This window comes from Gymnoscopelus braueri, assembly GCF_963280865.1.
Source record: "Gymnoscopelus braueri genome assembly, chromosome: 21".
Taxonomy (NCBI): domain Eukaryota; kingdom Metazoa; phylum Chordata; class Actinopteri; order Myctophiformes; family Myctophidae; genus Gymnoscopelus; species Gymnoscopelus braueri.
Genome location: NC_137623.1, coordinates 30,179,108 through 30,201,631, shown reverse-complemented (window position 1 = coordinate 30,201,631; position 22,524 = coordinate 30,179,108). Strand labels below are relative to the sequence as shown.

The following is a 22,524-nucleotide window of genomic DNA, read 5'->3' as shown; positions in this document are numbered from 1 at the left end:
CCAATAGTTGTTCCTCAGATGTTAGATGCATGTATCCAACAGCTAAAGCAAAACTATGCCTAATAACTCAAATCTTCAGATCAGGTCATGGATAATCATGACATCCACACTCATCATAACTGTACCTCTGTACCTTTTGCAAACTTTCAATAAAATATTCAATCAATCAACCACCCACCCAAAGCACAGAGAGATCCAGGTTGAACAAAGACAAATATTTTTATTTTGGACAATCGTATATATACAGCTCTGTAGGGCACTTGGTCATAAGTACTCCAAGCGAGATCTACTTCAGAAAAATGAGACGGCAATGTTAAGGCTGGCACAAAAGGGATAAAACAATACAGAAATTAAAAGATTATAACAAAACATGTAACGGCAGCAGCCGGGGAGAGACACGGCTCCCCACATATCTGCAAACAAAAGCATACATAAACTTTCTTCAACATCAAAATAACTCTATACCATAATTGGTAAAGATTTAAACGCTGAATGAATAATAGCCGTTATGTTCATCAGGGATTCGCAGTTCCTTGATATGCAGATGGAGGGATAGATTAACAAGTGATGGTGGGCGATATTGACTGAATACACAATAGGGGAAGATATAACACTTGATTTACAGTAGATATCTGCCCTTCTGCAAACAAGTGGGGTCAACAACAGAGAGACTTGTACGTAAGTGTTTAACGGGAATTGGCATAACGAATAATGTGGGGAGAAAAATGTTAAGAAAATAAATGTATAAAAGAAAACAAATCATAAAAAGATAATGCAAATTATTGTGCTACATATTGTGATTACGGTTACTAAAATCAGATCTTGCTTTGAAGATCCAGTCAACAAAATCATTTTAATAGATTTTAGGATATATATAAACAACATATTGACCGTTTTCAACCAGAGCAAATTAAAAAAATCAAAGATACAATAAATTCTGCTGAAGCTACCTGAATACCAGTGGATTTCAATACACTGAAATTGACACTTTTGAACACCATCTTCCCTCAGTAGCCCAATTCTCTCCCTGGACACTTTCTTCCCAGTGCTGTATTATGTCAACCGTGTGCCGAGTCAGCTCACCTGCGAGAGCAATTAGTAGTCATTCTGTCTCCTATTTGGTCAGTTTTAAAATTGGCTTGATCTCAGCCAATAGCATCAGAGCGGAGATCTGAGCGTTGATTTTTCTTCATGTTGTCCAATCACCAGTTTGCACCTACAAGACAGAAAGGTGGAAAAAGAGTTAATCAAGGAGAAAGGAGAGGTGGCTTGTGTGTATGTGAGGCGAGAGAGAGAACAAGATGAGAAAAGGAGAGAGAAAGAGAGACAGACAAGCAATGGCATAGATAGTATAAAAAGCAAAATGTGATGCAGCAGAAATTAAATTAAGACATCAAGTACAGGAAATTAAACAAAGGCGAGACATGGAGTGAAACAGAGCAAAGGAAGGCGGGTCAGAACTGCCATTTGAATTTATTAAGTCTCCCATCTTAAAAGGTAGGGTAAGTGATATGTTTTGTTAAATAGCTCTATATTCTAGTAGTCCTCATTGTTATAGAGTGTTTGTTGTTCAGTAACAGGAGTCTCCCTGTCTCGCCAGCTCTTTGGTAAACAGAAATAGCATTTTCATGTCAAGATACCAATTTTATCCAATCAGGAGAGAGAACTCGCACAGGATACAGATTAAACAAGTGAAATTGGAGGTAATGACAAATAAATGAGCAGATTTTATTATCAGAATATAGTGCTTTAGCTTTTTAACAAAAAACGTTTTGTTTTAACCAAATAATATCACTTAACCTACCATTTTTGTAAAGGATATATCTTGATATCTTTCTAGAATCTATCTATAAATGCACGGAATCTCTGCGCATCTGTCTGTTCCCCATGTAGTAAGTAAAGATGGTTCAAAGATTATGCAGTATGCTCTGTATTTTCTATTGTGAGGCTGATATTAGGAAACAGCCCAGGGGAGGCAAAATGAAAAAGAAATGTTTCAGGAACATTCACAAATAGTGAAAATAGTACATAGTTGTGAGCATGTTCAACAACAACAAATGTTATGTCTACTGACATGTTCGGTCAGTAGAAGGCTATGATGCACTATGATTATATGCTCATTTTGATTTACAAGATCAACTTTGTATATAACTTGTTCACAACAGTAGTAATCTCACCAATAAAGTAAAGCAGTAAGAAAAGTAAAGTATTTCCACACTGTGGACTTAGGCATTAGTTTTTAATGCCTTTTTCTACATGTCTGCTGTTTTGGCGCCCCACGCTGGCTGCACAGTGTCACGTATGACAACTATGACTTGTTTGACAACAAGTCAATTACCCATATGGATGCATTAGTGAACCAATTACCCAACATCAACACCCCCAGCTGCATATATAGTGTAGATATATTGCCACTGCAAATAAATGAAATTAAGCTCTGTTGTTGGTGTAGTGGCAAATACCTAAACATAGACATGTTGAAATCCTATGATACAGTCAGGAGGCCTCCAGATCAAAGATTTACTTACAGGTAGGTAAGGTACGGGTAGGCAAGGTACAGTAGTGAGGCTAAATGCCTCAGAGGGAGGAATGTAGTGGCAAATACCTAAATATAGACAGGTTGAAATCCTATGATACAGTCAGGAGGCCTCCAGATGTTTCAGTACTTAAGTAAATGTACTTAGTTACTTTACACCACTGTTATAAAGATGTTTCTACTTAAGGCAGCAGCACTCAGCGCGTCTGGGAAGGCAGTGGTGTGTTCTAGAAGCAGGGTTTGTACCGTAAGTTCCCAGAAATGAGATGATCAACATGTTATTGTGTTGTTGCGCAAGTTGTTGTGGTTCTGTGTAGGCTTTGTTCATGTGTGATTGTGTCCATGTGTGTCTGATGTGTTATTGTATTGTCTCGTATATATTTATTTTATCACATTATGCTGCTGTAACACCTCAATTTACCTTCGGAGATTAATAAAGTATACCTCATCTCTCATAAATGGAAAAAAATGTATATTCATAGTGTCGGATAGTGGATTTGATGGTCAGCTAATCAACTAGACGACTTTATTCTGAGAAACCCCATGAAGATACTGGTGAGATTCAATCCCAGGTGATCGGGGGAGTTACTCATGGTTTAAATCACTACACAATGACTGGGCCTGACGACCAAAAACCAATATGAAATGCAGTGCAGAGATTTTTTTTATATTTACCAGCATGCGACCTACCGTCTACATTGTTGCGGTTATTCTGCCATCTCATTTGCCCAGGACGGGTGCCAGGGCGATGGTTCCTCCTCTGAGGTCCCGAGTTCTGTCTGTTAGGACCACCTCTTCTTGGTCCCTGGGGCGAGGAGGGAAAGGCCACTGTAACTTTAGACGCCTCCAACATTTACTCACATTAGAGTATTCTTTACGATTGCGCGTGTGTGTTACTATACTTGTGAGGACCAAATGTCCCCACAAGTATAATAGAATTTGAGAAATAGACGTTGGACAATGTTTCTGGTCCTCACAAGAAAAATATTTTTTGAAATGTGTTTATACGTAGAAAAAGATTCCAGCTGGGGTTAGGCTTAAGATTAGACATGTAAATGTTTGGTCTAGGGTTTGGAAATAGTTATACCTAATTTACGCTTAATTGCGCGCTGGTGTCGTGAACCGAAAATTGCAGATCTACAAGCTCTTGTGGGCTTGTAGATCTGGCATTCATAAAATCACTGTCTTAAAATGTTGATGTCCTCAACAAGTAATACAAGAGTGTGTGTGTGTGTGTGTGTGTGTGTGTGTGTGTGTGTGTGTGTGTGGAGAAGGAGGGGTTATGTCACTCTGGAGAGTGTAAAGGCAAAGAAAGGAAAGAGTAAAGGCTCAAAGCCTAACATGTACATGTACTGTAACATCCAAAATACACATTGGTATAATTGGTTGCAATACTGCTAAAATAACAATCCTGATCACACTCGTCTTATCTATGATGATAGATTATACTGAGAAAGATTTTTATTGTATCTCAATGTGTCAATATTGTCCAATTATCAATACTGGAGACAAAAAAACACATTGTAGTGTTCTGCTACTAACCATGTTTCCTCTCCATCTCCTCTCTTGCTGCTCCTCCCCTGACCAGCTGGAAAATTCTCCTTTCTCCCCCTGATCACTGGATTCCTGGTCATCATACTCTGCATTCTGATCACTGACAAGAGAGACAGAGCAGAGTTAGTAGAGAGTTAGAATGAAGGTCACATACATCTTTCTATTTAACATGGATTCAGCTGAACAATATGCCCTCTGTAGTGTCACCTCCAAGTACATTGGGGGTGCCGTCAAAAACGTCCGGTTCAGTTTGTTCACAGGTAAATAATACATTATCTCTGGGACTAGCCGACACCAACTCAGGACTATATCTCATCTGTCGGGTCAGGGTGGGAACCTCATATGTCCAAAACTGTTACTTTTGAGGACTTGATCAAGTAGGGCATTCATTGACGAAAAAACACAAAAAGTTAAAATATGGAGCCCGACAGCCACGATATATTATATATACACACACAGTTCAATATTGTGATTACCATAACAAATTCACTACTATTGGTTTTCGTCTGCGCATCTATTCAACTGTTTTAGGTACCTTAGGTAGATTAGGTAACACATACATTTGCACCATAAATTGAAATCTAAACACCACATTAGGGTTAGGAGAGGCAATATTTATATGTGAAAAATATCAGCACAAGCACATGTCGTTTCATGTTATGAACCTAAACTAAATGAATGCAAAGAAAAGGGGGGATCAATTACATTTCAATTACAAATCTGCCAAGTGGCTTTTTAAATGCATCTCGCCTCAAAACGCAAACAACCTACTAAAAATAATCATATTCATGTAGTCTCACCTCCTGACCCCCAGGGGGTACTGTTTGAGACTTCCTCCAGGTATGGTCACCTTCACCCCCTCCAGCCTCTCCTGCCTCCTCCGCTCCAGATCGTACCTCAGGTCCCCAGGGTCTCGGACCATCTCCTGTTGCTGCTGCTGCTGCTGTCTGGGGGGCTGTTCACACACTCAAACCAATCAAAACTCTACACATCATCATCACAGACCAATCTCAACAGATGAGGTTAATTCATTCTACATTACAAGCTGTATCCAATACGGAAGTTTTTAACTGCCTAGTCAAAGAAAAAAAAAGAAAAAAACACATTGCATATTGTTGCCGTCTCTTTCTACTTTTTTCGTAGATTTAACGCCCTGCTTGATCATACTACAGCGTCACACACAAGTATCAAAAGTAGCAGATCCACAAGCTTAAAACACGGCTCGAAGTGAGCTTGTAGCTCTGCTATTTTTGCCATTTATGAATTTGAACCCTGAAAGGTTTGGACATACAAGTAGGGATGTCCCGATCACGTTTTTTTGCTCCCGATCCGATCCCGATCTTTTGATTTTGAGTATTTGCCGATCCCGATCTTTCCCGATCCGATCTTTTCATTTAAAAAAATATTTTTAAATTATAATTTATGCATTTATTTTTATCATTTATTTTGTAGCAATAAAAGACTATGTCTCAAAACACTGGCTGACAGTTGAATTATTGCCAACAAAATAAATGTTAACTAGAAAAAGTGCTCCTCGGAGCACAAGTCTCCACCAGGTCAGGTAGGTTATTATGGCCTCCTGGTGGCGCTATAATAGGCCAATGTGAAAAGGGTGCCATTTATTCCTAGGCTGTGCACGGCAATCGGACACTGCATGCATGATTTGAGGCATTTTGTTCTAAAAATGTGTTTTGCTAATTTTGACCTGCTGGTGGCGCTATAACATGCCAATGTTAAAAGGTTCCTCAACGTAGTGCAAATGTGCATTCAAAGTTTCACCACAATCGGACGCTGCGTTCATGATTTGCAGCATTTTGTTCAAAACGGGCCACTCCTGCAAACATTACATGTCAATGTTAGCCAATCAGGATGGAATATGAAAAATCAGATCCGTCTTGATCACATGACTATAGAGATCATGTATACCTATTTGCGTGAAATTTGGATCAAATCTGAAGGCTTAATATCAAAAAATGTGTTTTACATAAGTCTGCCTCCTGGTGGCGCTATAAGAGGCAAATGTGAAAAATGCAGGGCAAAGGTTTTTCCTTGGCCTCTAGAGAGTGTGCATACAAAGTTTTACACTGATCGGTGTAGTTATAGGTAAAAACACGAATCGGCCTGTTACAGCGCCACCATGAGGCTGATTTGAACATTTTCAAATGGCATTTCTTCCTCGGCCTAATGGGAATGTGTGAGCAAAATTTCACGGAAATTGCATGCTGTGTTCATGATTTGAGGCATTTTGTTCGAAACGGAGTACTCCTGCAAACTTTGAAAGCCAATTTTTGCCAATCAGGATGGAATATGAAAAATCTGAAATTAGCCGTTTCTTTTAATGACTATAGAGATACTGTGTACCGATTTGGGGAATTTTGGCCAAGATCTGTAGGAGTACTGTCCAAAAATGTGTTTTGCAAAAAGCGGCCTCCTGGTGGCGCTATAACAGGCCCATTTGAAAAATTTGGGGCAGAGGTTCTGCTCTGGCATCCAGGGAGTGTGTGTGCACAGTTTCTCTGCGATCAAGCCAACGGTGCCAGAGATTAGCTGTACACAAAATGACAGAATGACGGACGGACACACACACACACGGACGGACACACGGACGGACAGGGGCGAAAACATACTCTCGCCATGCCTTTCGGCCTGGCGGAGACAATTAAAGAAATGAAGACAAATACTGAATCTCTGAACATTGGCTTGCAGTTATCGCACATAGCCAAAATACAATAATAATATTAGACTTGTCATTCAGGATGGAAAATAAAGTCCTTTTGGGGAGAAGTGGAACTTAGAAGTCATTTATGTTTAGCGTGAGGGAGAGGGTCTACTCTGATTACTACAGCAGGGGTCCCCAAGATTTTTTAGGTCAAGGACCCCTTAGCTATGGGAGAGAGGAAGCAGGGACCCCCACTACATATTGTATAAAATTTGTGTTGCAGATTAAACCTTTTCATAGATTTCATAGATAGCTTCATAGACTTGTTTGACAGCACTGTCATCAGTGTATTTATCAGACATGTCAAACTCTCAGTACTTAGTAAAGTTGAGCCTAGGCTCTGTACTTGGTCTGCTCTTTTCCCCTCTACCTCTTCTAAAGTTCCCCTCAGAATATAGGGATATTAGGGTTCATGTGGTTAATGTAAATAAAAGAAAAAGGTCCTATCACACAAAGATTTGGAGACCCCCCTGTAGTAACTCTGAGAACTAGGGGTCCCCGACCCCCTGTTGAAGACCCCTGCTCTACTTAATATCTACACTACAGAAAACATTCAGTTGGACATTAAACACACACACACACACACACACACAGCTGACATTAATTAGTGATGTTGATTGCTATGTGGTCAAATGCCATACAGGCTCAACGAGCCATCGTTAACCAGCTAGTGTTACACAGCTGACTGGCAATAATATGCGCATTTCTGTTGAAAACGCATCGCATCTGATCTAATCCAAGGAAGTTGGAGTAACACTCTAAAAATGGTGGATTTTAGTTTGGCTGGTCAATTTGAGATGACAACAGCAACAAAGGTTAGTAGTAGACTTATATTTGAGATGTATGATGATCAGTTATTATTCCAGCACTGGTCGATCCAAGATGTTTTACAATGTTGACGACCAGCGCTACTCCTCCTGCGTGCGTCTCCCTCTATGAACGCCACGGGGCCACCGTGTGTGTGTGTGTGTGCGTGTGTGTGCCTGTGTGTGCGCGCGTGTGTGTGTGTGTGGAGGGGTGGAGAGCTCAGCCTGCAGATACAGCACGTTACAGACAGAGACGAGAGAGACTTCTCATTACGAGGTGTTTTACCGAGGGAGAACACTTCTCCATATGACGCTGTTAATGATGACTTTAAGAACGTTAAATACAATAATATAAATATTTTATTAATACAATATTTAAAATTATTATTATTTTCTTTTATTCCCGATCTTTTTTTGCCGATTCCGATCTTTTGAAAATGACGTGATCGGCCCCGATCCCCGATCACGTGATCGGATCGGGACATCCCTACATACAAGGTTTCCACCCGACAGAGACGATACATATTCAGGAAATATAGATTCAATGGGGATTGGGCGGTTACCTGCATGTCTCCCAATCTGGAAAACAGAGAATCATCGTGCATGTCTCCCAGTCTGGAGAACAGGGGTTCGTCTTCAGGTAATGCAGTCATATTCATATTGAAGCGCCTGAGGAAGGAAAAAAAGAATTGCACACGCTTTTCAGAAGCACTTTTAGATTGCCATTATTGTTGTCCATATTGTTTTCATTTTGTATAATAATATTGTATAATATTTATTGTATTGTTTGGTTGGTTAAGGTGCATTGACACCGGACCAAGAAATAAAATAAATCGGCAACAGCGATGTAAGTCAAGGTTTGTTTAACATGGTAAAACTAGAGAGTAAAACTACGTACTACGTACCACTACGTACCAATAAATCTAATTTCAATGTAGGGACTACATCCACCGCCCACTGCTGTTAGAACCAATCCTAACATCCCATTATTTTTTGACAGAGATTAGGCAGATATCTCTGATCGTGGGGCCAAGAGTTCAATTAATCCATATCCGAGTGGATCAGATTTGGAATTTGTGTCGTTCAAAAACCAACAGCGATCTTTTTGATATCCGATCTGCGATCATAGAATTATCTCAGAAAAAAAAAAGTCAATTAAAAAAATTGAAATCTGATCAGATATGGATTAAAAGTTTTGAACTCAGGCTGGCTATGCATGCGAGATTAACCAGAGATAGACAATTCTCTCTCTCTCTCTCACTAGTCCATTCAGTCTTCACATTGACTTAACATTGAATAACATCGCTCAAAGCAATCACTTTTTTTTCTCAAGACAATATTCTACCGTGGAAACAATAAACCTTTACCTTTTATAATTCTGGTTCTGTGCTTTCGTGGCCAGCACCTAAAGAGTGCATCGTCCCTTTTCTATCTTAACTGGTCAGTAAGTGAAACTGTGTGGTCAGCTGGAGACTGTGTTCATTTCGTCAACTAGAATTATGATGAAAAATGTTCGTTGACTACCTTTTTTCACTGATGAAAACTAGATCAAAACTGCAACGTTTCAGATGACTAAAATACGACTAAAACTAAATGGAATTTTAATCGAAAGACTGACTAAAAGTAAATGAATATTTGCTGTCAAAATTAACACTGTTGGGAGACATACCTGTTCAGAGTTAGCTGCTCCACTGGCTGCTCCTTCTCTGGGGAGACGGCCTCCTTGAGAACCCTAAAACGCTCATTCAGTGTGGTTCCATAACCTCCAAAATACACCTCTGTGGAGATGAAGGCAAAAATGATGAAGATTAAGTCCACAAAGCGGGTACTTTTAACATAATTTATCCTTTATCAGGATCCCTGGTAGCCATTACCAAGGCAATGTGGAGTTCACAGGAATAGACCATTCTGAATTTAATTACGCATTTCCTAAGTTACAAGCAGAACGACACTAGCAGCCACAGACATAACTGACAAGTAGCCACTAGAACCTTACTTTAAATAGACTTTGTGTGCCTCATTAACTGAGGTGTTGTTTACATTGGTTAGGTAGGTACCCAACTCCCTCATATAGTGACTCACTGAATACGGAGGGCAGTGTTCTGCCTTGCTCAAGGACACTTACATACTGCATGGCTTTTTTTTTTAGGACCACAATGGAAACAAGTCCCCAGGACTTTAATGTCTTACTGTACCATGTGCCGTTTACAGTTCTGACTAATAAAGTATTCAATTTTGTTGGATCAATCCTGAACTTTTTTTGATTACATGACGGTCTCTGTTAAAAATGCGGCGCCATGATTTTTTATGAATTTCGAACCAATACTCCTCTAGTCCACCCAATGTTAAAATGTGCAAGGATGTCATGGCTGTGTATTACCCATTTGTCATTGTAAGTTGCAAGTTTCTCTGATAAATGGGCGGATAGGAACAAGTCCTAATCTGCGATTTATGAAATAGCGTGAAAGGAGCCCCCCATACACTAGGGCTGAGTTTAATAAACTAAATATGTACTAACTAACTACTACATATAACTAACTAAATATGTAAAATTATTATGTTTTGGTAGCCATACAGCCAACCAGTTGAAGAAAATGCATATTGAACATGTATTCTATAGCTAGTTTGACCACTATAAATACTATTTAATCTCAAAATAACGAATAACCAAAAATAGGCTATTTTCGGTGAGTGACGCTTCCATTGATGACATGCTGACTTCTATGTAATCCAAATGACTGAAATCAGTCGTGGCTAATGTGAACTTTAATCCACGCAATCAATGTTTAACCATGTCCACTCTGCCAAGTGAATGTTTATACACTGCGCACACACACCTTTAACCTGATGCACCAGTGTGATGATCTCCTGGGCAAACGTCCCAGTGTGCATGGAGCTCTCGCGGTAGGTTCCAGAATGCTCCAGCATGGGCAGGAAGTCGAGACGCTGGCGGCCCACGTTGACCAGGTCCAGAGACAGCTGTCTGTCTGAGGAGTAACACTGCAGGCTGCAGGAGGAGGAAACGGGAATCAGTACCAGCGTTAAAAGGGACGGGGGAGATAACTGCTGGGTTGATGAGCCCAAATGGTATAAAGAATGTGAACAGTTTAAGATTATAAACATGCTCTGACGAGTGACGACTTAAGGCGAGCAACATGTTTTAGTCCAATTGCTCAAATGCATAACTAGACATTTTGGCTATCGTATCTGAATTTGAAACAAAAGTGACTTCATTACCATACCGCAGAAACTTACCTGTCACACAACCTAATGGACAGAACAGCCTGCCTATACTAACTACATGCTATAATAAATCCTAAAACAAAGTATATAGCTTCTGAAGGAAGCGAATAAAAGAGGGAGATTAAAACAACTCTGAATATGGTTTTCTTTTAAATGAAAAGGTTTGAAATGTCAGCCGGAAACTGAAAAGTTCACTTTCAGTAACTGTGACAGTTCACGGGTCAGTGTAAGGGGGCCGGGGTGAAAGTTCACACTTCTTTCCCTTTCATTGCTCAGTCTCCATGTCCTTCTTGAACCTCTTGTCTCGGAGCTGGACGATGTTTCAAATGGACAGAATTAAATCACCTCTCAAGCTTCACTTATCCTGTTCACGGCACATCAAATATCTTCATGCATTGAGCCCACTGGAATGCCAGTTATTCATACCACCAGTTATGCCAGTTTTTTCAGCTTCACAGGAGCCATCTTGTCTGCTTGTTTCATGATGCATTCAGGTTTCTCCAGCCTGGTGTGTTCTACACCTTCTTCAGAGCAGTAGTAAGCGAGGTCCTGATAAAATCCTCAGAATCCACAGAAATGTACCACCAATTACATGAACCAATGATTTGTTTATCTTCAAGCATTTTCACTTTAGCTTCCAATCATCATCAGCATCATCATCATCAATGTGGCTGAGTGGTTTGAGAAACAATCAGTAACTTGAAGATCAGCGCCATCACAGGTAATGTCTACATAATGATCAGCCATGTGTTTTGTTCTGTCAGGCATCCTTGAGGAAGATCTCACACCTGTTCAATCATTGCAGGCTGCTCTGGTAAATGTTTTATACATAAATAAACACATCTTCAAATGTCCACTTCCTCTCCTTAGTTTCCATGAGAATGTTCTTGACGTGCATGGCCAACATCCTCACCATGTTTTCCCTCAGTATGAGAAAGGACAAAGGCACTTGTGAGTCTTGTCAATCCATTGTTGCACCACAGCTGGACTTACCTTAGTAAAGCGATATAGCTGTACAGCACCTCCTGGCCCTGGACGCACACAAATACTTGGTGAAAGAACATTTAACATAACAACCCTTTCTGTTTGGGTCATGATCTGTAATGTTGCATCTTCATAATGGGAAAAGTTCTCAGCCAATGCCATGTCTTCTTTTATGCAATTACAGAAGGTCGAATGAGTCCAGATCAGATTTCTCCATGTGGAAAATTGTTGGCTGCTGGTATATCAAATTTCTCCGTTTGTTGCTCAGGCATCCTGAACAATGGTGAAGGTCTCAATTCTTCAGATGGCAAGAGAAGCATAAATGGTCATGGGTCAGTCAGTCAGTTCAACCTCAGGCAGATGGTGTAGCATCAATCAATTCCAAAGCTGTTGGACTCACATTGGCCTTCAAAGTTAGTGATGTTTAATACATGCTGTCTATCCAGTGTGATGATGTCATGAGATCAAGACGTCGAAGGAGCACTCCTGTTCTTTAAGTATGGGAGGTTTTGCACCAACTGAGGTTCATCCATATTATGGTGTGAGATAGATATTTACGCCCCCTTATTTTGTCCTCCAAAAACCAGAAGATGCTATGGACAGGTGATGTTAAAAATAAACTACCGGTACACCCATTCCTACATGAGAATGGTAATTTCCATATTCTTCTTAGTAACCTTTATCTCTAAAAAGAAAAGGGAGGGGGGGGGGGGGTAAAGTAAAAAAATAAAGGTCTGGAGTAGTGTTCAGTCAAAAAAATAATCATCAAGTTGATTACTTCAGAGGAACAAGAATGTTCTTGGGTTGAAAAACACTCAATACCAGAAATTCAGCATTGCTTTTTCTTCCTGGTAGTTATTTATGACATCTTCACCAAAACATCATCAGTGCTACGGTTTTCCTTGGTGAAAACAACACAGTCAGGTCATTTGAATCATATGTGCCATTGCCCAGTTGTCCTCATGAAAGTTCTGGTTTGGAAGGTTTGTTTGTTTGTTTGTTTGTTGTCGTTTGTTGGGGGGGGGGGGGGGTATTTCTTCTCCTTCCCTCCTTGCAAAAAACTGCCTCAGAATGTGAGCCTCCCTCCTCATTCCTTTGTGGTTTCTCTTCATCTCCGTGATCTTCTGTAGCATGTAGGGATGCGAGGACCATATGTAGCTTCAGTCATTTCGTTATGTAACTCCCTTCATTTCTAGTCGACTAGTCTGTCCTGGGATCTATTGTAGGAATGCAAGGCTTCTCTGCCGTGTCGGTCTCTTCCATGTTCAAGTTACGAATCCATCCATTTGTCAGCTTAATACCAGCAGTCTGGTGGCATGTCTCACAACAATCTCAATGGAGGTGGATGATGTTTCCAGGTTTGTTGTTGATAACAGGCAGGCACAAATCAGCATCTCAAATTCCTGATTATTCCTCCACATTTTCTTCTTGTAATCGAGAGGAATATCTTTGTGAACCATTACCATTAGTGTACATCTTCTTTTGACAAATGTGAGTTTCCACGTGTGCTCAAAAATGTATGTAGAACAGTGAAGTTGAAATGATGCAGCATAAGTGAGCCATGTGTCCATTACCTTGGGGGGCAAATGGAAGTATGTGGCAAACCATGGTCAGACACTCCTCAAATCTTTTCAGCAAGGCATTATTTTAAAGTCTTTAAGGACATTTTTTCTTCATATTCTTTCCCTCGTAAGGAAAAGGGCAAGGGCTGGGATACTTCCAAAAGCTTTTGAAATGTAAGAGATTTCCCTTTCACATAAGATGAGTGGTTTACAATTCAGAGGCGCTGGTGATGTCTACAGCCGTGCGGTCTCATGAAAGTCATCTGTATTATCAGTGTTTTTCCAACTGTAGCATGTGATCTTCATGGATTTTCTGTTAACTCTTCTCACAGCATCGTTCAGTGAGCTCTGGGGAAAAAAGCATGAACTTCCACCCTTCTCCTTAGCATTTTTTTAAAACAATATACTCTACCTGTTTCGATTCACGGGCCGACTCATGTCCACTTTGATGGTCAGCGTCTCCTCGGTTACAACGGTCATTTCATTGGTGTTTTTCTGGCTGCTCCATTTGTGCTCCCGCCCACGGGGAATTTTAGGCTCCATGTCTTCTTCATTGGCGTTTTGCTGGCTGTTCCATTTGTGCTCCCGCCCACGGGGCATTTTAGGCTCCATGTCATCTTCATTGGCGTTTTGCAGGCTGTTCCATTTGTGCTCCCGCCCACGAGGCATTTTAGGCTCCATGTCCTCTTCTGTCCAGCCAGGATCCTCTTCCCTGGAGTCCATGTAAAAGTCTCCCACATCAGCAGAGCGGTTCTCCCGCCTTTGGGGTTGCTGTGGAGGACCGTGCCGCTCCTGAGGAAGTTGCTGTAAAGGAGGGTGGTTTCTAGGGGGACCATTTCCCATCCTTCGGCCCCAGCTGGGGTTCATCCTCCCTCTTCCTCTTCCTGGATCAGGGGGGCTTCTGTCTCTGTAATTCGACGAACCGCCTCCGTCAGGAAAGCCTGTGGGGCTGGTCGTGTCTCGTCGCATAGGGCTCCTACTTGATTCACGATCACGACCAGGGTCTCCACCGTCATTGTCAAGGGGTCGATGCCTCAATTCTTCCCTGGCGTTGGATCTGTTCAGCATCCTGAACTGCTCATGCAAGGAACCTTTTTGTAGGGGGCGACTCTCTCCATCAAAGTCCAGGTCACGGTCCCATTGCGACGGTCCACTGTTTGTGATGCCGTGATCGTGTTCAACGATAACTGGTCGTGCACCCCGATCCTCCCTGTGAGAGAAGCCTTTCTGGGGACCCCCGAGTTCTCGATCACCTCCTCCAAACCCATCTCTAGGCTTCTCTGGTGAACTAAACTCCTCTTCTTCTTTCCCGTACCTGTGTTGACATAAGAGCAGGTGAAACTGTTCAACAATGATATACAAGAACAGTGATGTTATTTGCCTCACTCGTATCTGTGAGATTTATTCTAATTCAAAAGAACTTAACTAAATCAACAGTCAGAAATTACCTTTAAGATTAGAATTGGCAAAATGGTGGACAGTTAATTAACATCTATGTTCACCACACCAAGACAATTTACAAGGGTTAGAATATAAAAAGCAAGAAATAATGCTTCTAAAGAATGTGACAATAGCGAACGACGAATGAGGTGCAGGTCAGGTTTTCCTGAAAAGCAGGAAAGATGGCAGCTCCTCAGCATTCTTCTTTTCTGTTTTTCCCCTTGATAGCAGCATGAACCACTCTTATTTTAAACTTTACCCATGGCTCAAAGCATCATCCATCTCTCTTCTTTGCCTGTTTGAGAAGGCGGGGCTTCTTTCATGGTGTGGTTCTGCTCTTCGTCGCTCCTTGTACGGACCCAGTGGGTCTTTCCTTCCATCTCTTTGTCCATGGTCATGCGATCTTGACCGGGCAACTCTGCCCCTTGAGCTCCCGCGATCCTCTCTCGCCCAGTTTATCACAGGCTGCTCTCTCTGTTGTTGGTGGTTGGGATGTGATGGAGCTGTGGGGTTCGGCAAGAATCTCTCCCTAGGCAGCCTCTGAGGCGACAGGTGTTGCCTTTCCTCATCTTCAAAGACCCTCAAGTCTCCTCTTCCTCTGTCACCACCTTCGTGTCTGTGGAAAGGCTGCTTTGGAGACAGCCTCCTACGCTCGGCATAGCTTGGCTCTCGAGGCTGGGAGGGCGGTGTTCTCTGGCAGAACTCTTCTGGGTGGGGGTGATGTTGTTGCCCAGGCTGACGTGTTTCCCGGAAGGGAGGGCTTCGTCTCTTGCCCGCTTGGCGGGTCTCCTCTCTGAAGGGAGGCGTTCGTCTCTTTGGCGCTTGGCGAGTCTCCTCTCTGAAATAGTTCCAATGTTCTCCAGAATCGTCTCTAGGGTGTCTGTTGCGCTCGAACGGTATCCCATCCGTTTCTGCCGGCCCCATGTGCGATCCCGAGTCAACATTCCAAGGAGGCCTCCGTGAATGGCTTCCTGCGCCTTCATGCCTTGGGGGACTCGATCTGCAAAGAGAACATTTGACAAGGCAATTAATAAAACAATTTTTTTTAAATAGTCCAAACATACTCAATACAGTTCTGAAATTGTTCGTGATAAAATCAGTTATGCAGATCAGCATGATGAAAATGCATTCACCTGTAGCGTGGCGATCGCGACCTCTGTCTTGACATTTTATCCACCTTAGAGAAAAAAGGAAAAGTATAAATATATAAAAGAAAAACACAGCAAATATGTTGTTGTAAGCAAAACAAACTGTGCAGCTGAACAAGTGCAAAGAAAGTTAATTATTTAGTAATTATGCAGAAACCCTTGTTTGTACTGGAAGTGCCCGGAGGCCTAAACACTCCAGTGACCAGTATTTCCAAGTCTGCTTATTTACTGCAACTTTTGGCTTGTTTTTTTCCAGAGTTGCGGGGAGTCGCGGATTGTGACTCGTTTTAAAAGCGCGGTGGCTTCTTTGGCAAATCTGACAAGCCAACATTTCTTTGATGTATATACTATAATTCCCGTTAGTGTGAATCACGTTGACTAACAGAATCGGTCTTGTGTCTACTTATTAAGCCCCTGGCTCAAATATGTGTGTAATGCTATAATAAATAACCAAAACTAAATGATAATAAATTATTAGGAATACATAGCCATATTTTGTGGCTTGTTTTTCGAGGTGCGATGTGGCTTATATTTCTAGCAAGAGTTGGCTTACTACTCTCACGAGACTTGGCAACACTGCTAGTGACCCCAAGGTAGAAACCATCTCAAACCCACTCATGCTCAGTTTTGTAGCATTGTGGCCCAGCCCAGCTGCAAAATATGTTAGACCTAGCCTTGGATCAAGACCATCATACAGTAGATGTATTTGATCAAGTCTTGACTTTTACTTTCATATCTACGAAAGTAAAAGTCAAGACTCGATCAGATACATCTATGGTAGTCTTGATCCAAGGCTAATGTAGTGCTAAAAGTATTTAGCACGAGGGTGTGTCACAGTGCAAAAAACGAAAGAAAAAGAAGGGCTTGCCTTGTATATTAGTTATTTTCGGCAGGCTAACTTCTGACACCGTCGTACGTATAAACGAGGCTTAACAGCGTAGCATTAGCATAATATAGTTACTACAGCAACACAAAGCATCAACATGTAGCATGCAGTCAGTGGTGTAAAGTTACTAAGTACATTTACTCAAGTACTGTACTTAAGTACCATTTTGAGGCATTTTTACTTCACTTGAGTATTTCCATTTTTCTGTACTTTTACCTCTACTCTACTACATCTCAGAGGCAAATATTGCACTTTTACTCCACTACAATTATTTGAAAAATGACTTGTTACTTTGTAGATTTAGATTATTATTGCAAAACATACATTAACCCCTTCAGCCCTATATACACTTCGGCCATTTGAAAATGGCTGATCTACAAGCTCACTCGCGATGCGACTCATTGTGAGCTTGTAGATCTGCCATTTTCAAAAGATGTTTATACATTTGGAAAAGTGGTGAAATGGGACATTCTGCATAATGAGTACTTTCTACTTTTGGTACTTTAAGTAACATTTTGATGCAAATACTTTTGTATTTTGTACCTTTACTCAAGTACATTTTGAATTCCTGACTTTGCAACCAGATTGCCGTATTGATACTTTTACTTAAGTAAAAAAAAAATCAGTACTTTTTCCACCACTGTATTTCATCATGTACTTTAACAACCAAGAAGCCCCGGGCTTAATGCAAACCGTTGTAAAACTCTTTACCAAACTGTTCATGATGTGAAAGTTACAATATTCAGCTGCGACACGCATGTGCCACACGAAGCTAACAGGCTAACGTTAGCCGACGTCCGAGTAGGCTACTAACTAAAGACTCGTTTATACTGAAGTCTCGTCAATAACTCCGACACGTTTTCACATATACATACTTCACTTTTTTTAATAACATTAATATTGTTAATGTTTATATGATATCTTACCTCAGTGCACGTCCCCCGGGGTCAGCGACTATAACTAAACTAAATGTCTAGGATATTATTATACGACGACAGCAACACATTGAAACAACCACAACTAGCAACAGAATAGAAGGATAATGGTAAATGTTGTTGTGCTATAATGTGTATAAAAGTATAGTCTTTATAATATAATATAATGCAGAGCTGTTGTTGATGTGGATGGACGTCCTCCTTTTCCGCCTTGCACAGCAATGCCAGTGTTGCCAGATTTTGTGAGAAAAATGAGCAACTAGGTCCAGGGAAACATGCCCAAAAGAAGCAACTTGGGTCACATGAGCACTTTAAACCTGGAAAAAGTCTGGTGGAACCTCGCGTCACCAGACTTTGGGTTTAATGTTTAAACCTTTATGCATCGGCTATTTGAAAATAGCAGATCTACAAGCTTGTAGATCTGCTGTGTTCAAACAAATCTTGGGGGAAAAAGTGAAACATTTTGAATATTTTTAGATTTAATATATTTTAAACACATATCTTGTTTGGGGGTCCCTGGCACAAAATGTTTTCAAATGGGGGTCCGCAGACAAATACAAATTAATGTGGGGGTCGTTGACATGAAAATGTTTAAGAAACACTGGTTTAATAAGCAACTAAATAAGCAACTACACTTTAGAAACAATTCAGCCCAAAAAACCGCAACCCGCAGCTATCAATATTTACAAGCAACTTTACAGAAAAACAAGCCCAAAGTCGCTTATAGTAAGCAGATCTGGCAACATTGCTTCCTCCTCATGGAATGATGGCGGGTTGCAACCAGTGTTGCCACATTGTGCGAGAGAAATAAGCAACCATACCATGTTTATGAAAACAAGCGAGCTTGTAGATCGGCTATGAAAATAAAATAAAAAATCTGGTACGGGGTCTGACACAGAAATATTTTCAGATGGGAGTCCGTGAAAATGTTTATGAAACACTGGTTTAAACAATATTAGGAAACAAGCCCAAATAAGCAACTACACTTAAAACTTTAGAAACAAGGCCAAAAACCGCAATCCGCAACTATCAATATTTACAAGTAGCTTCACAGAAAAAGAAGCCCAAAGCCGCTTATAATAAGCGGACCTGGCAACACTAATGATGGCGGGTTATATTTTACAGTCTCTATAGCACATACCACCACCTATGGCCGTAAGCAACAGCATAACGGCCGGTAGGTCTTATATAGATGACAGTGGCCCTGCTGTGGAGTGTGTTTATTCCTCTATTATAGGCTGGGCTGCTAAAGGTTAGAAGTGACATTGTTGAGCAGTGCCATTTTCTTAGTTAGTGCTGCATTCATAAATGACGATTGCTCATTCAATGTGGCAAATGAAAAAAAGCTTACAGCACCTGGTATTCCCAGGCGGTCTCCCATCCAAGTACTAACCAGGCCCGACCCTGCTAAGCTTCCGAGATCGGACGAGATCGGGCGTGTTCAGGGTGGTATGGCCGTAAGCAACAGCATAACGGCCGGTAGGTCTTATATAGATGACAGTGGCCCTGCTGTGGAGTGTGTTTATTCCTCTATTATAGGCTGGGCTGCTAAAGGTTAGAAGTGACATTGTTGAGCAGTGCCATTTTCTTAGTTAGTGCTGCATTCATAAATGACGATTGCTCATTCAATGTGGCAAATGAAAAAAAGCTTACAGCACCTGGTATTCCCAGGCGGTCTCCCATCCAAGTACTAACCAGGCCCGACCCTGCTTAGCTTCCGAGATCGGACGAGATCGGGCATGTTCAGGGTGGTATGGCCGTAAGCAACAGCATAACGGCCGGTAGGTCTTATATAGATGACAGTGGCCCTGCTGTGGAGTGTGTTTATTCCTCTATTATAGGCTGGGCTGCTAAAGGTTAGAAGTGACATTGTTGAGCAGTGCCATTTTCTTAGTTAGTGCTGCATTCATAAATGACGATTGCTCATTCAATGTGGCAAATGAAAAAAAGCTTACAGCACCTGGTATTCCCAGGCGGTCTCCCATCCAAGTACTAACCAGGCCCGACCCTGCTTAGCTTCCGAGATCGGACGAGATCGGGCGTGTTCAGGGTGGTATGGCCGTAAGCAACAGCATAACGGCCGGTAGGTCTTATATAGATGACAGTGGCCCTGCTGTGGAGTGTGTTTATTCCTCTATTATAGGCTGGGCTGCTAAAGGTTAGAAGTGACATTGTTGAGCAGTGCCATTTTCTTAGTTAGTGCTGCATTCATAAATGACGATTGCTCATTCAATGTGGCAAATGAAAAAAAGCTTACAGCACCTGGTATTCCCAGGCGGTCTCCCATCCAAGTACTAACCAGGCCCGACCCTGCTTAGCTTCCGAGATCGGACGAGATCGGGCGTGTTCAGGGTGGTATGGCCGTAAGCAACAGCATAACGGCCGGTAGGTCTTATATAGATGACAGTGGCCCTGCTGTGGAGTGTGTTTATTCCTCTATTATAGGCTGGGCTGCTAAAGGTTAGAAGTGACATTGTTGAGCAGTGCCATTTTCTTAGTTAGTGCTGCATTCATAAATGACGATTGCTCATTCAATGTGGCAAATGAAAAAAAGCTTACAGCACCTGGTATTCCCAGGCGGTCTCCCATCCAAGTACTAACCAGGCCCGACCCTGCTTAGCTTCCGAGATCGGACGAGATCGGGCGTGTTCAGGGTGGTATGGCCGTAAGCAACAGCATAACGGCCGGTAGGTCTTATATAGATGACAGTGGCCCTGCTGTGGAGTGTGTTTATTCCTCTATTATAGGCTGGGCTGCTAAAGGTTAGAAGTGACATTGTTGAGCAGTGCCATTTTCTTAGTTAGTGCTGCATTCATAAATGACGATTGCTCATTCAATGTGGCAAATGAAAAAAAGCTTACAGCACCTGGTATTCCCAGGCGGTCTCCCATCCAAGTACTAACCAGGCCCGACCCTGCTTAGCTTCCGAGATCGGACGAGATCGGGCGTGTTCAGGGTGGTATGGCCGTAAGCAACAGCATAACGGCCGGTAGGTCTTATATAGATGACAGTGGCCCTGCTGTGGAGTGTGTTTATTCCTCTATTATAGGCTGGGCTGCTAAAGGTTAGAAGTGACATTGTTGAGCAGTGCCATTTTCTTAGTTAGTGCTGCATTCATAAATGACGATTGCTCATTCAATGTGGCAAATGAAAAAAAGCTTACAGCACCTGGTATTCCCAGGCGGTCTCCCATCCAAGTACTAACCAGGCCCGACCCTGCTTAGCTTCCGAGATCGGACGAGATCGGGCGTGTTCAGGGTGGTATGGCCGTAAGCAACAGCATAACGGCCGGTAGGTCTTATATAGATGACAGTGGCCCTGCTGTGGAGTGTGTTTATTCCTCTATTATAGGCTGGGCTGCTAAAGGTTAGAAGTGACATTGTTGAGCAGTGCCATTTTCTTAGTTAGTGCTGCATTCATAAATGACGATTGCTCATTCAATGTGGCAAATGAAAAAAAGCTTACAGCACCTGGTATTCCCAGGCGGTCTCCCATCCAAGTACTAACCAGGCCCGACCCTGCTTAGCTTCCGAGATCGGACGTGTTCAGGGTGGTATGGCCGTAAGCAACAGCATAACGGCCGGTAGGTCTTATATAGATGACAGTGGCCCTGCTGTGGAGTGTGTTTATTACTCTATTATAGGCTGGGCTGCTAAAGGTTAGAAGTGACATTGTTGAGCAGTGCCATTTTCTTAGTTAGTGCTGCATTCATAAATGACGATTGCTCATTCAATGTGGCAAATGAAAAAAAGCTTACAGCACCTGGTATTCCCAGGCGGTCTCGCATCCAAGTACTAACCAGGCCCGACCCTGCTTAGCTTCCGAGATCGGACGAGATCGGGCGTGTTCAGGGTGGTATGGCCGTAAGCAACAGCCTAACGGCCGGTAGGTCTTATATAGATGACAGTGGCCCTGCTGTGGAGTGTGTTTATTCCTCTATTATAGGCTGGGCTGCTAAAGGTTAGAAGTGACATTGTTGAGCAGTGCCATTTTCTTAGTTAGTGCTGCATTCATAAATGACGATTGCTCATTCAATGTGGCAAATGAAAAAAAGCTCACAGCACCTGGTATTCCCAGGCGGTCTCCCATCCAAGTACTAACCACGCCCGACCCTGCTTAGCTTCCGAGATCGGACGAGATCGGGCGTGTTCAGGGTGGTATGGCCGTAAGCAACAGCCTAACGGCCGGTAGGTCTTATATAGATGACAGTGGCCCTGCTGTGGAGTGTGTTTATTCCTCTATTATAGGCTGGGCTGCTAAAGGTTAGATGTGACATTGTTGAGCAGTGCCATTTTCTTAGTTAGTGCTGCATTCATAAATGACGATTGCTCATTCAATGTGGGAAATGAAAAAAAGCTTACAGCACCTGGTATTCCCAGGCGGTCTCCCATCCAAGTACTAACCAGGCCCGACCCTGCTTAGCTTCCGAGATCGGACGAGATCGGGCGTGTTCAGGGTGGTATGGCCGTAAGCAACAGCATAACGGCCGGTAGGTCTTATATAGATGACAGTGGCCCTGCTGTGGAGTGTGTTTATTCCTCTATTATAGGCTGGGCTGCTAAAGGTTAGAAGTGACATTGTTGAGCAGTGCCATTTTCTTAGTTAGTGCTGCATTCATAAATGACGATTGCTCATTCAATGTGGCAAATGAAAAAAAGCTTACAGCACCTGGTATTCCCAGGCGGTCTCCCATCCAAGTACTAACCAGGCC

The 22,524-nt window shown here is 42.1% G+C and overlaps 1 protein-coding gene across 1 annotated transcript; it reads right to left on the bottom strand.

Moving 5' to 3' along the window:
* Positions 1 to 200: 200 nt before the first annotated feature.
* On the bottom strand, positions 201 to 18,028 carry LOC308076706 (uncharacterized protein). The gene is made up of 11 exons (XM_080417139.1): positions 17,805 to 18,028; positions 15,978 to 16,021; positions 15,104 to 15,844; positions 13,817 to 14,719; positions 10,453 to 10,622; positions 9,285 to 9,393; positions 8,179 to 8,284; positions 4,891 to 5,045; positions 4,079 to 4,190; positions 3,227 to 3,341; positions 201 to 1,216 (listed from the first exon to the last, which is right to left on the bottom strand). The coding sequence occupies exons 2-11, from the start codon at positions 16,010 to 16,012 to the stop codon at positions 1,203 to 1,205; spliced, it is 2,460 nt and encodes an 819-aa protein (XP_080273265.1). The 5' UTR covers positions 16,013 to 16,021; positions 17,805 to 18,028; the 3' UTR covers positions 201 to 1,202.
* Between the last annotated feature and the right edge of the window lie 4,496 nt (positions 18,029 to 22,524).

Coding starts and splice junctions, on each gene's coding strand:
- LOC308076706 (XM_080417139.1), bottom strand. CDS start 16,012: ATGTCAAGACAGAGGTCGCGATCGCCACGCTACAG. Junction 10,623..13,816: donor CGGCCCGTGAATCGAAACAG/GTAGAGTATATT, acceptor CTCCTCCTGCAG/CCTGCAGTGTTACTCCTCAG. Junction 3,342..4,078: donor GGAGATGGAGAGGAAACATG/GTTAGTAGCAGA, acceptor TCCTCGCCCCAG/GGACCAAGAAGAGGTGGTCC.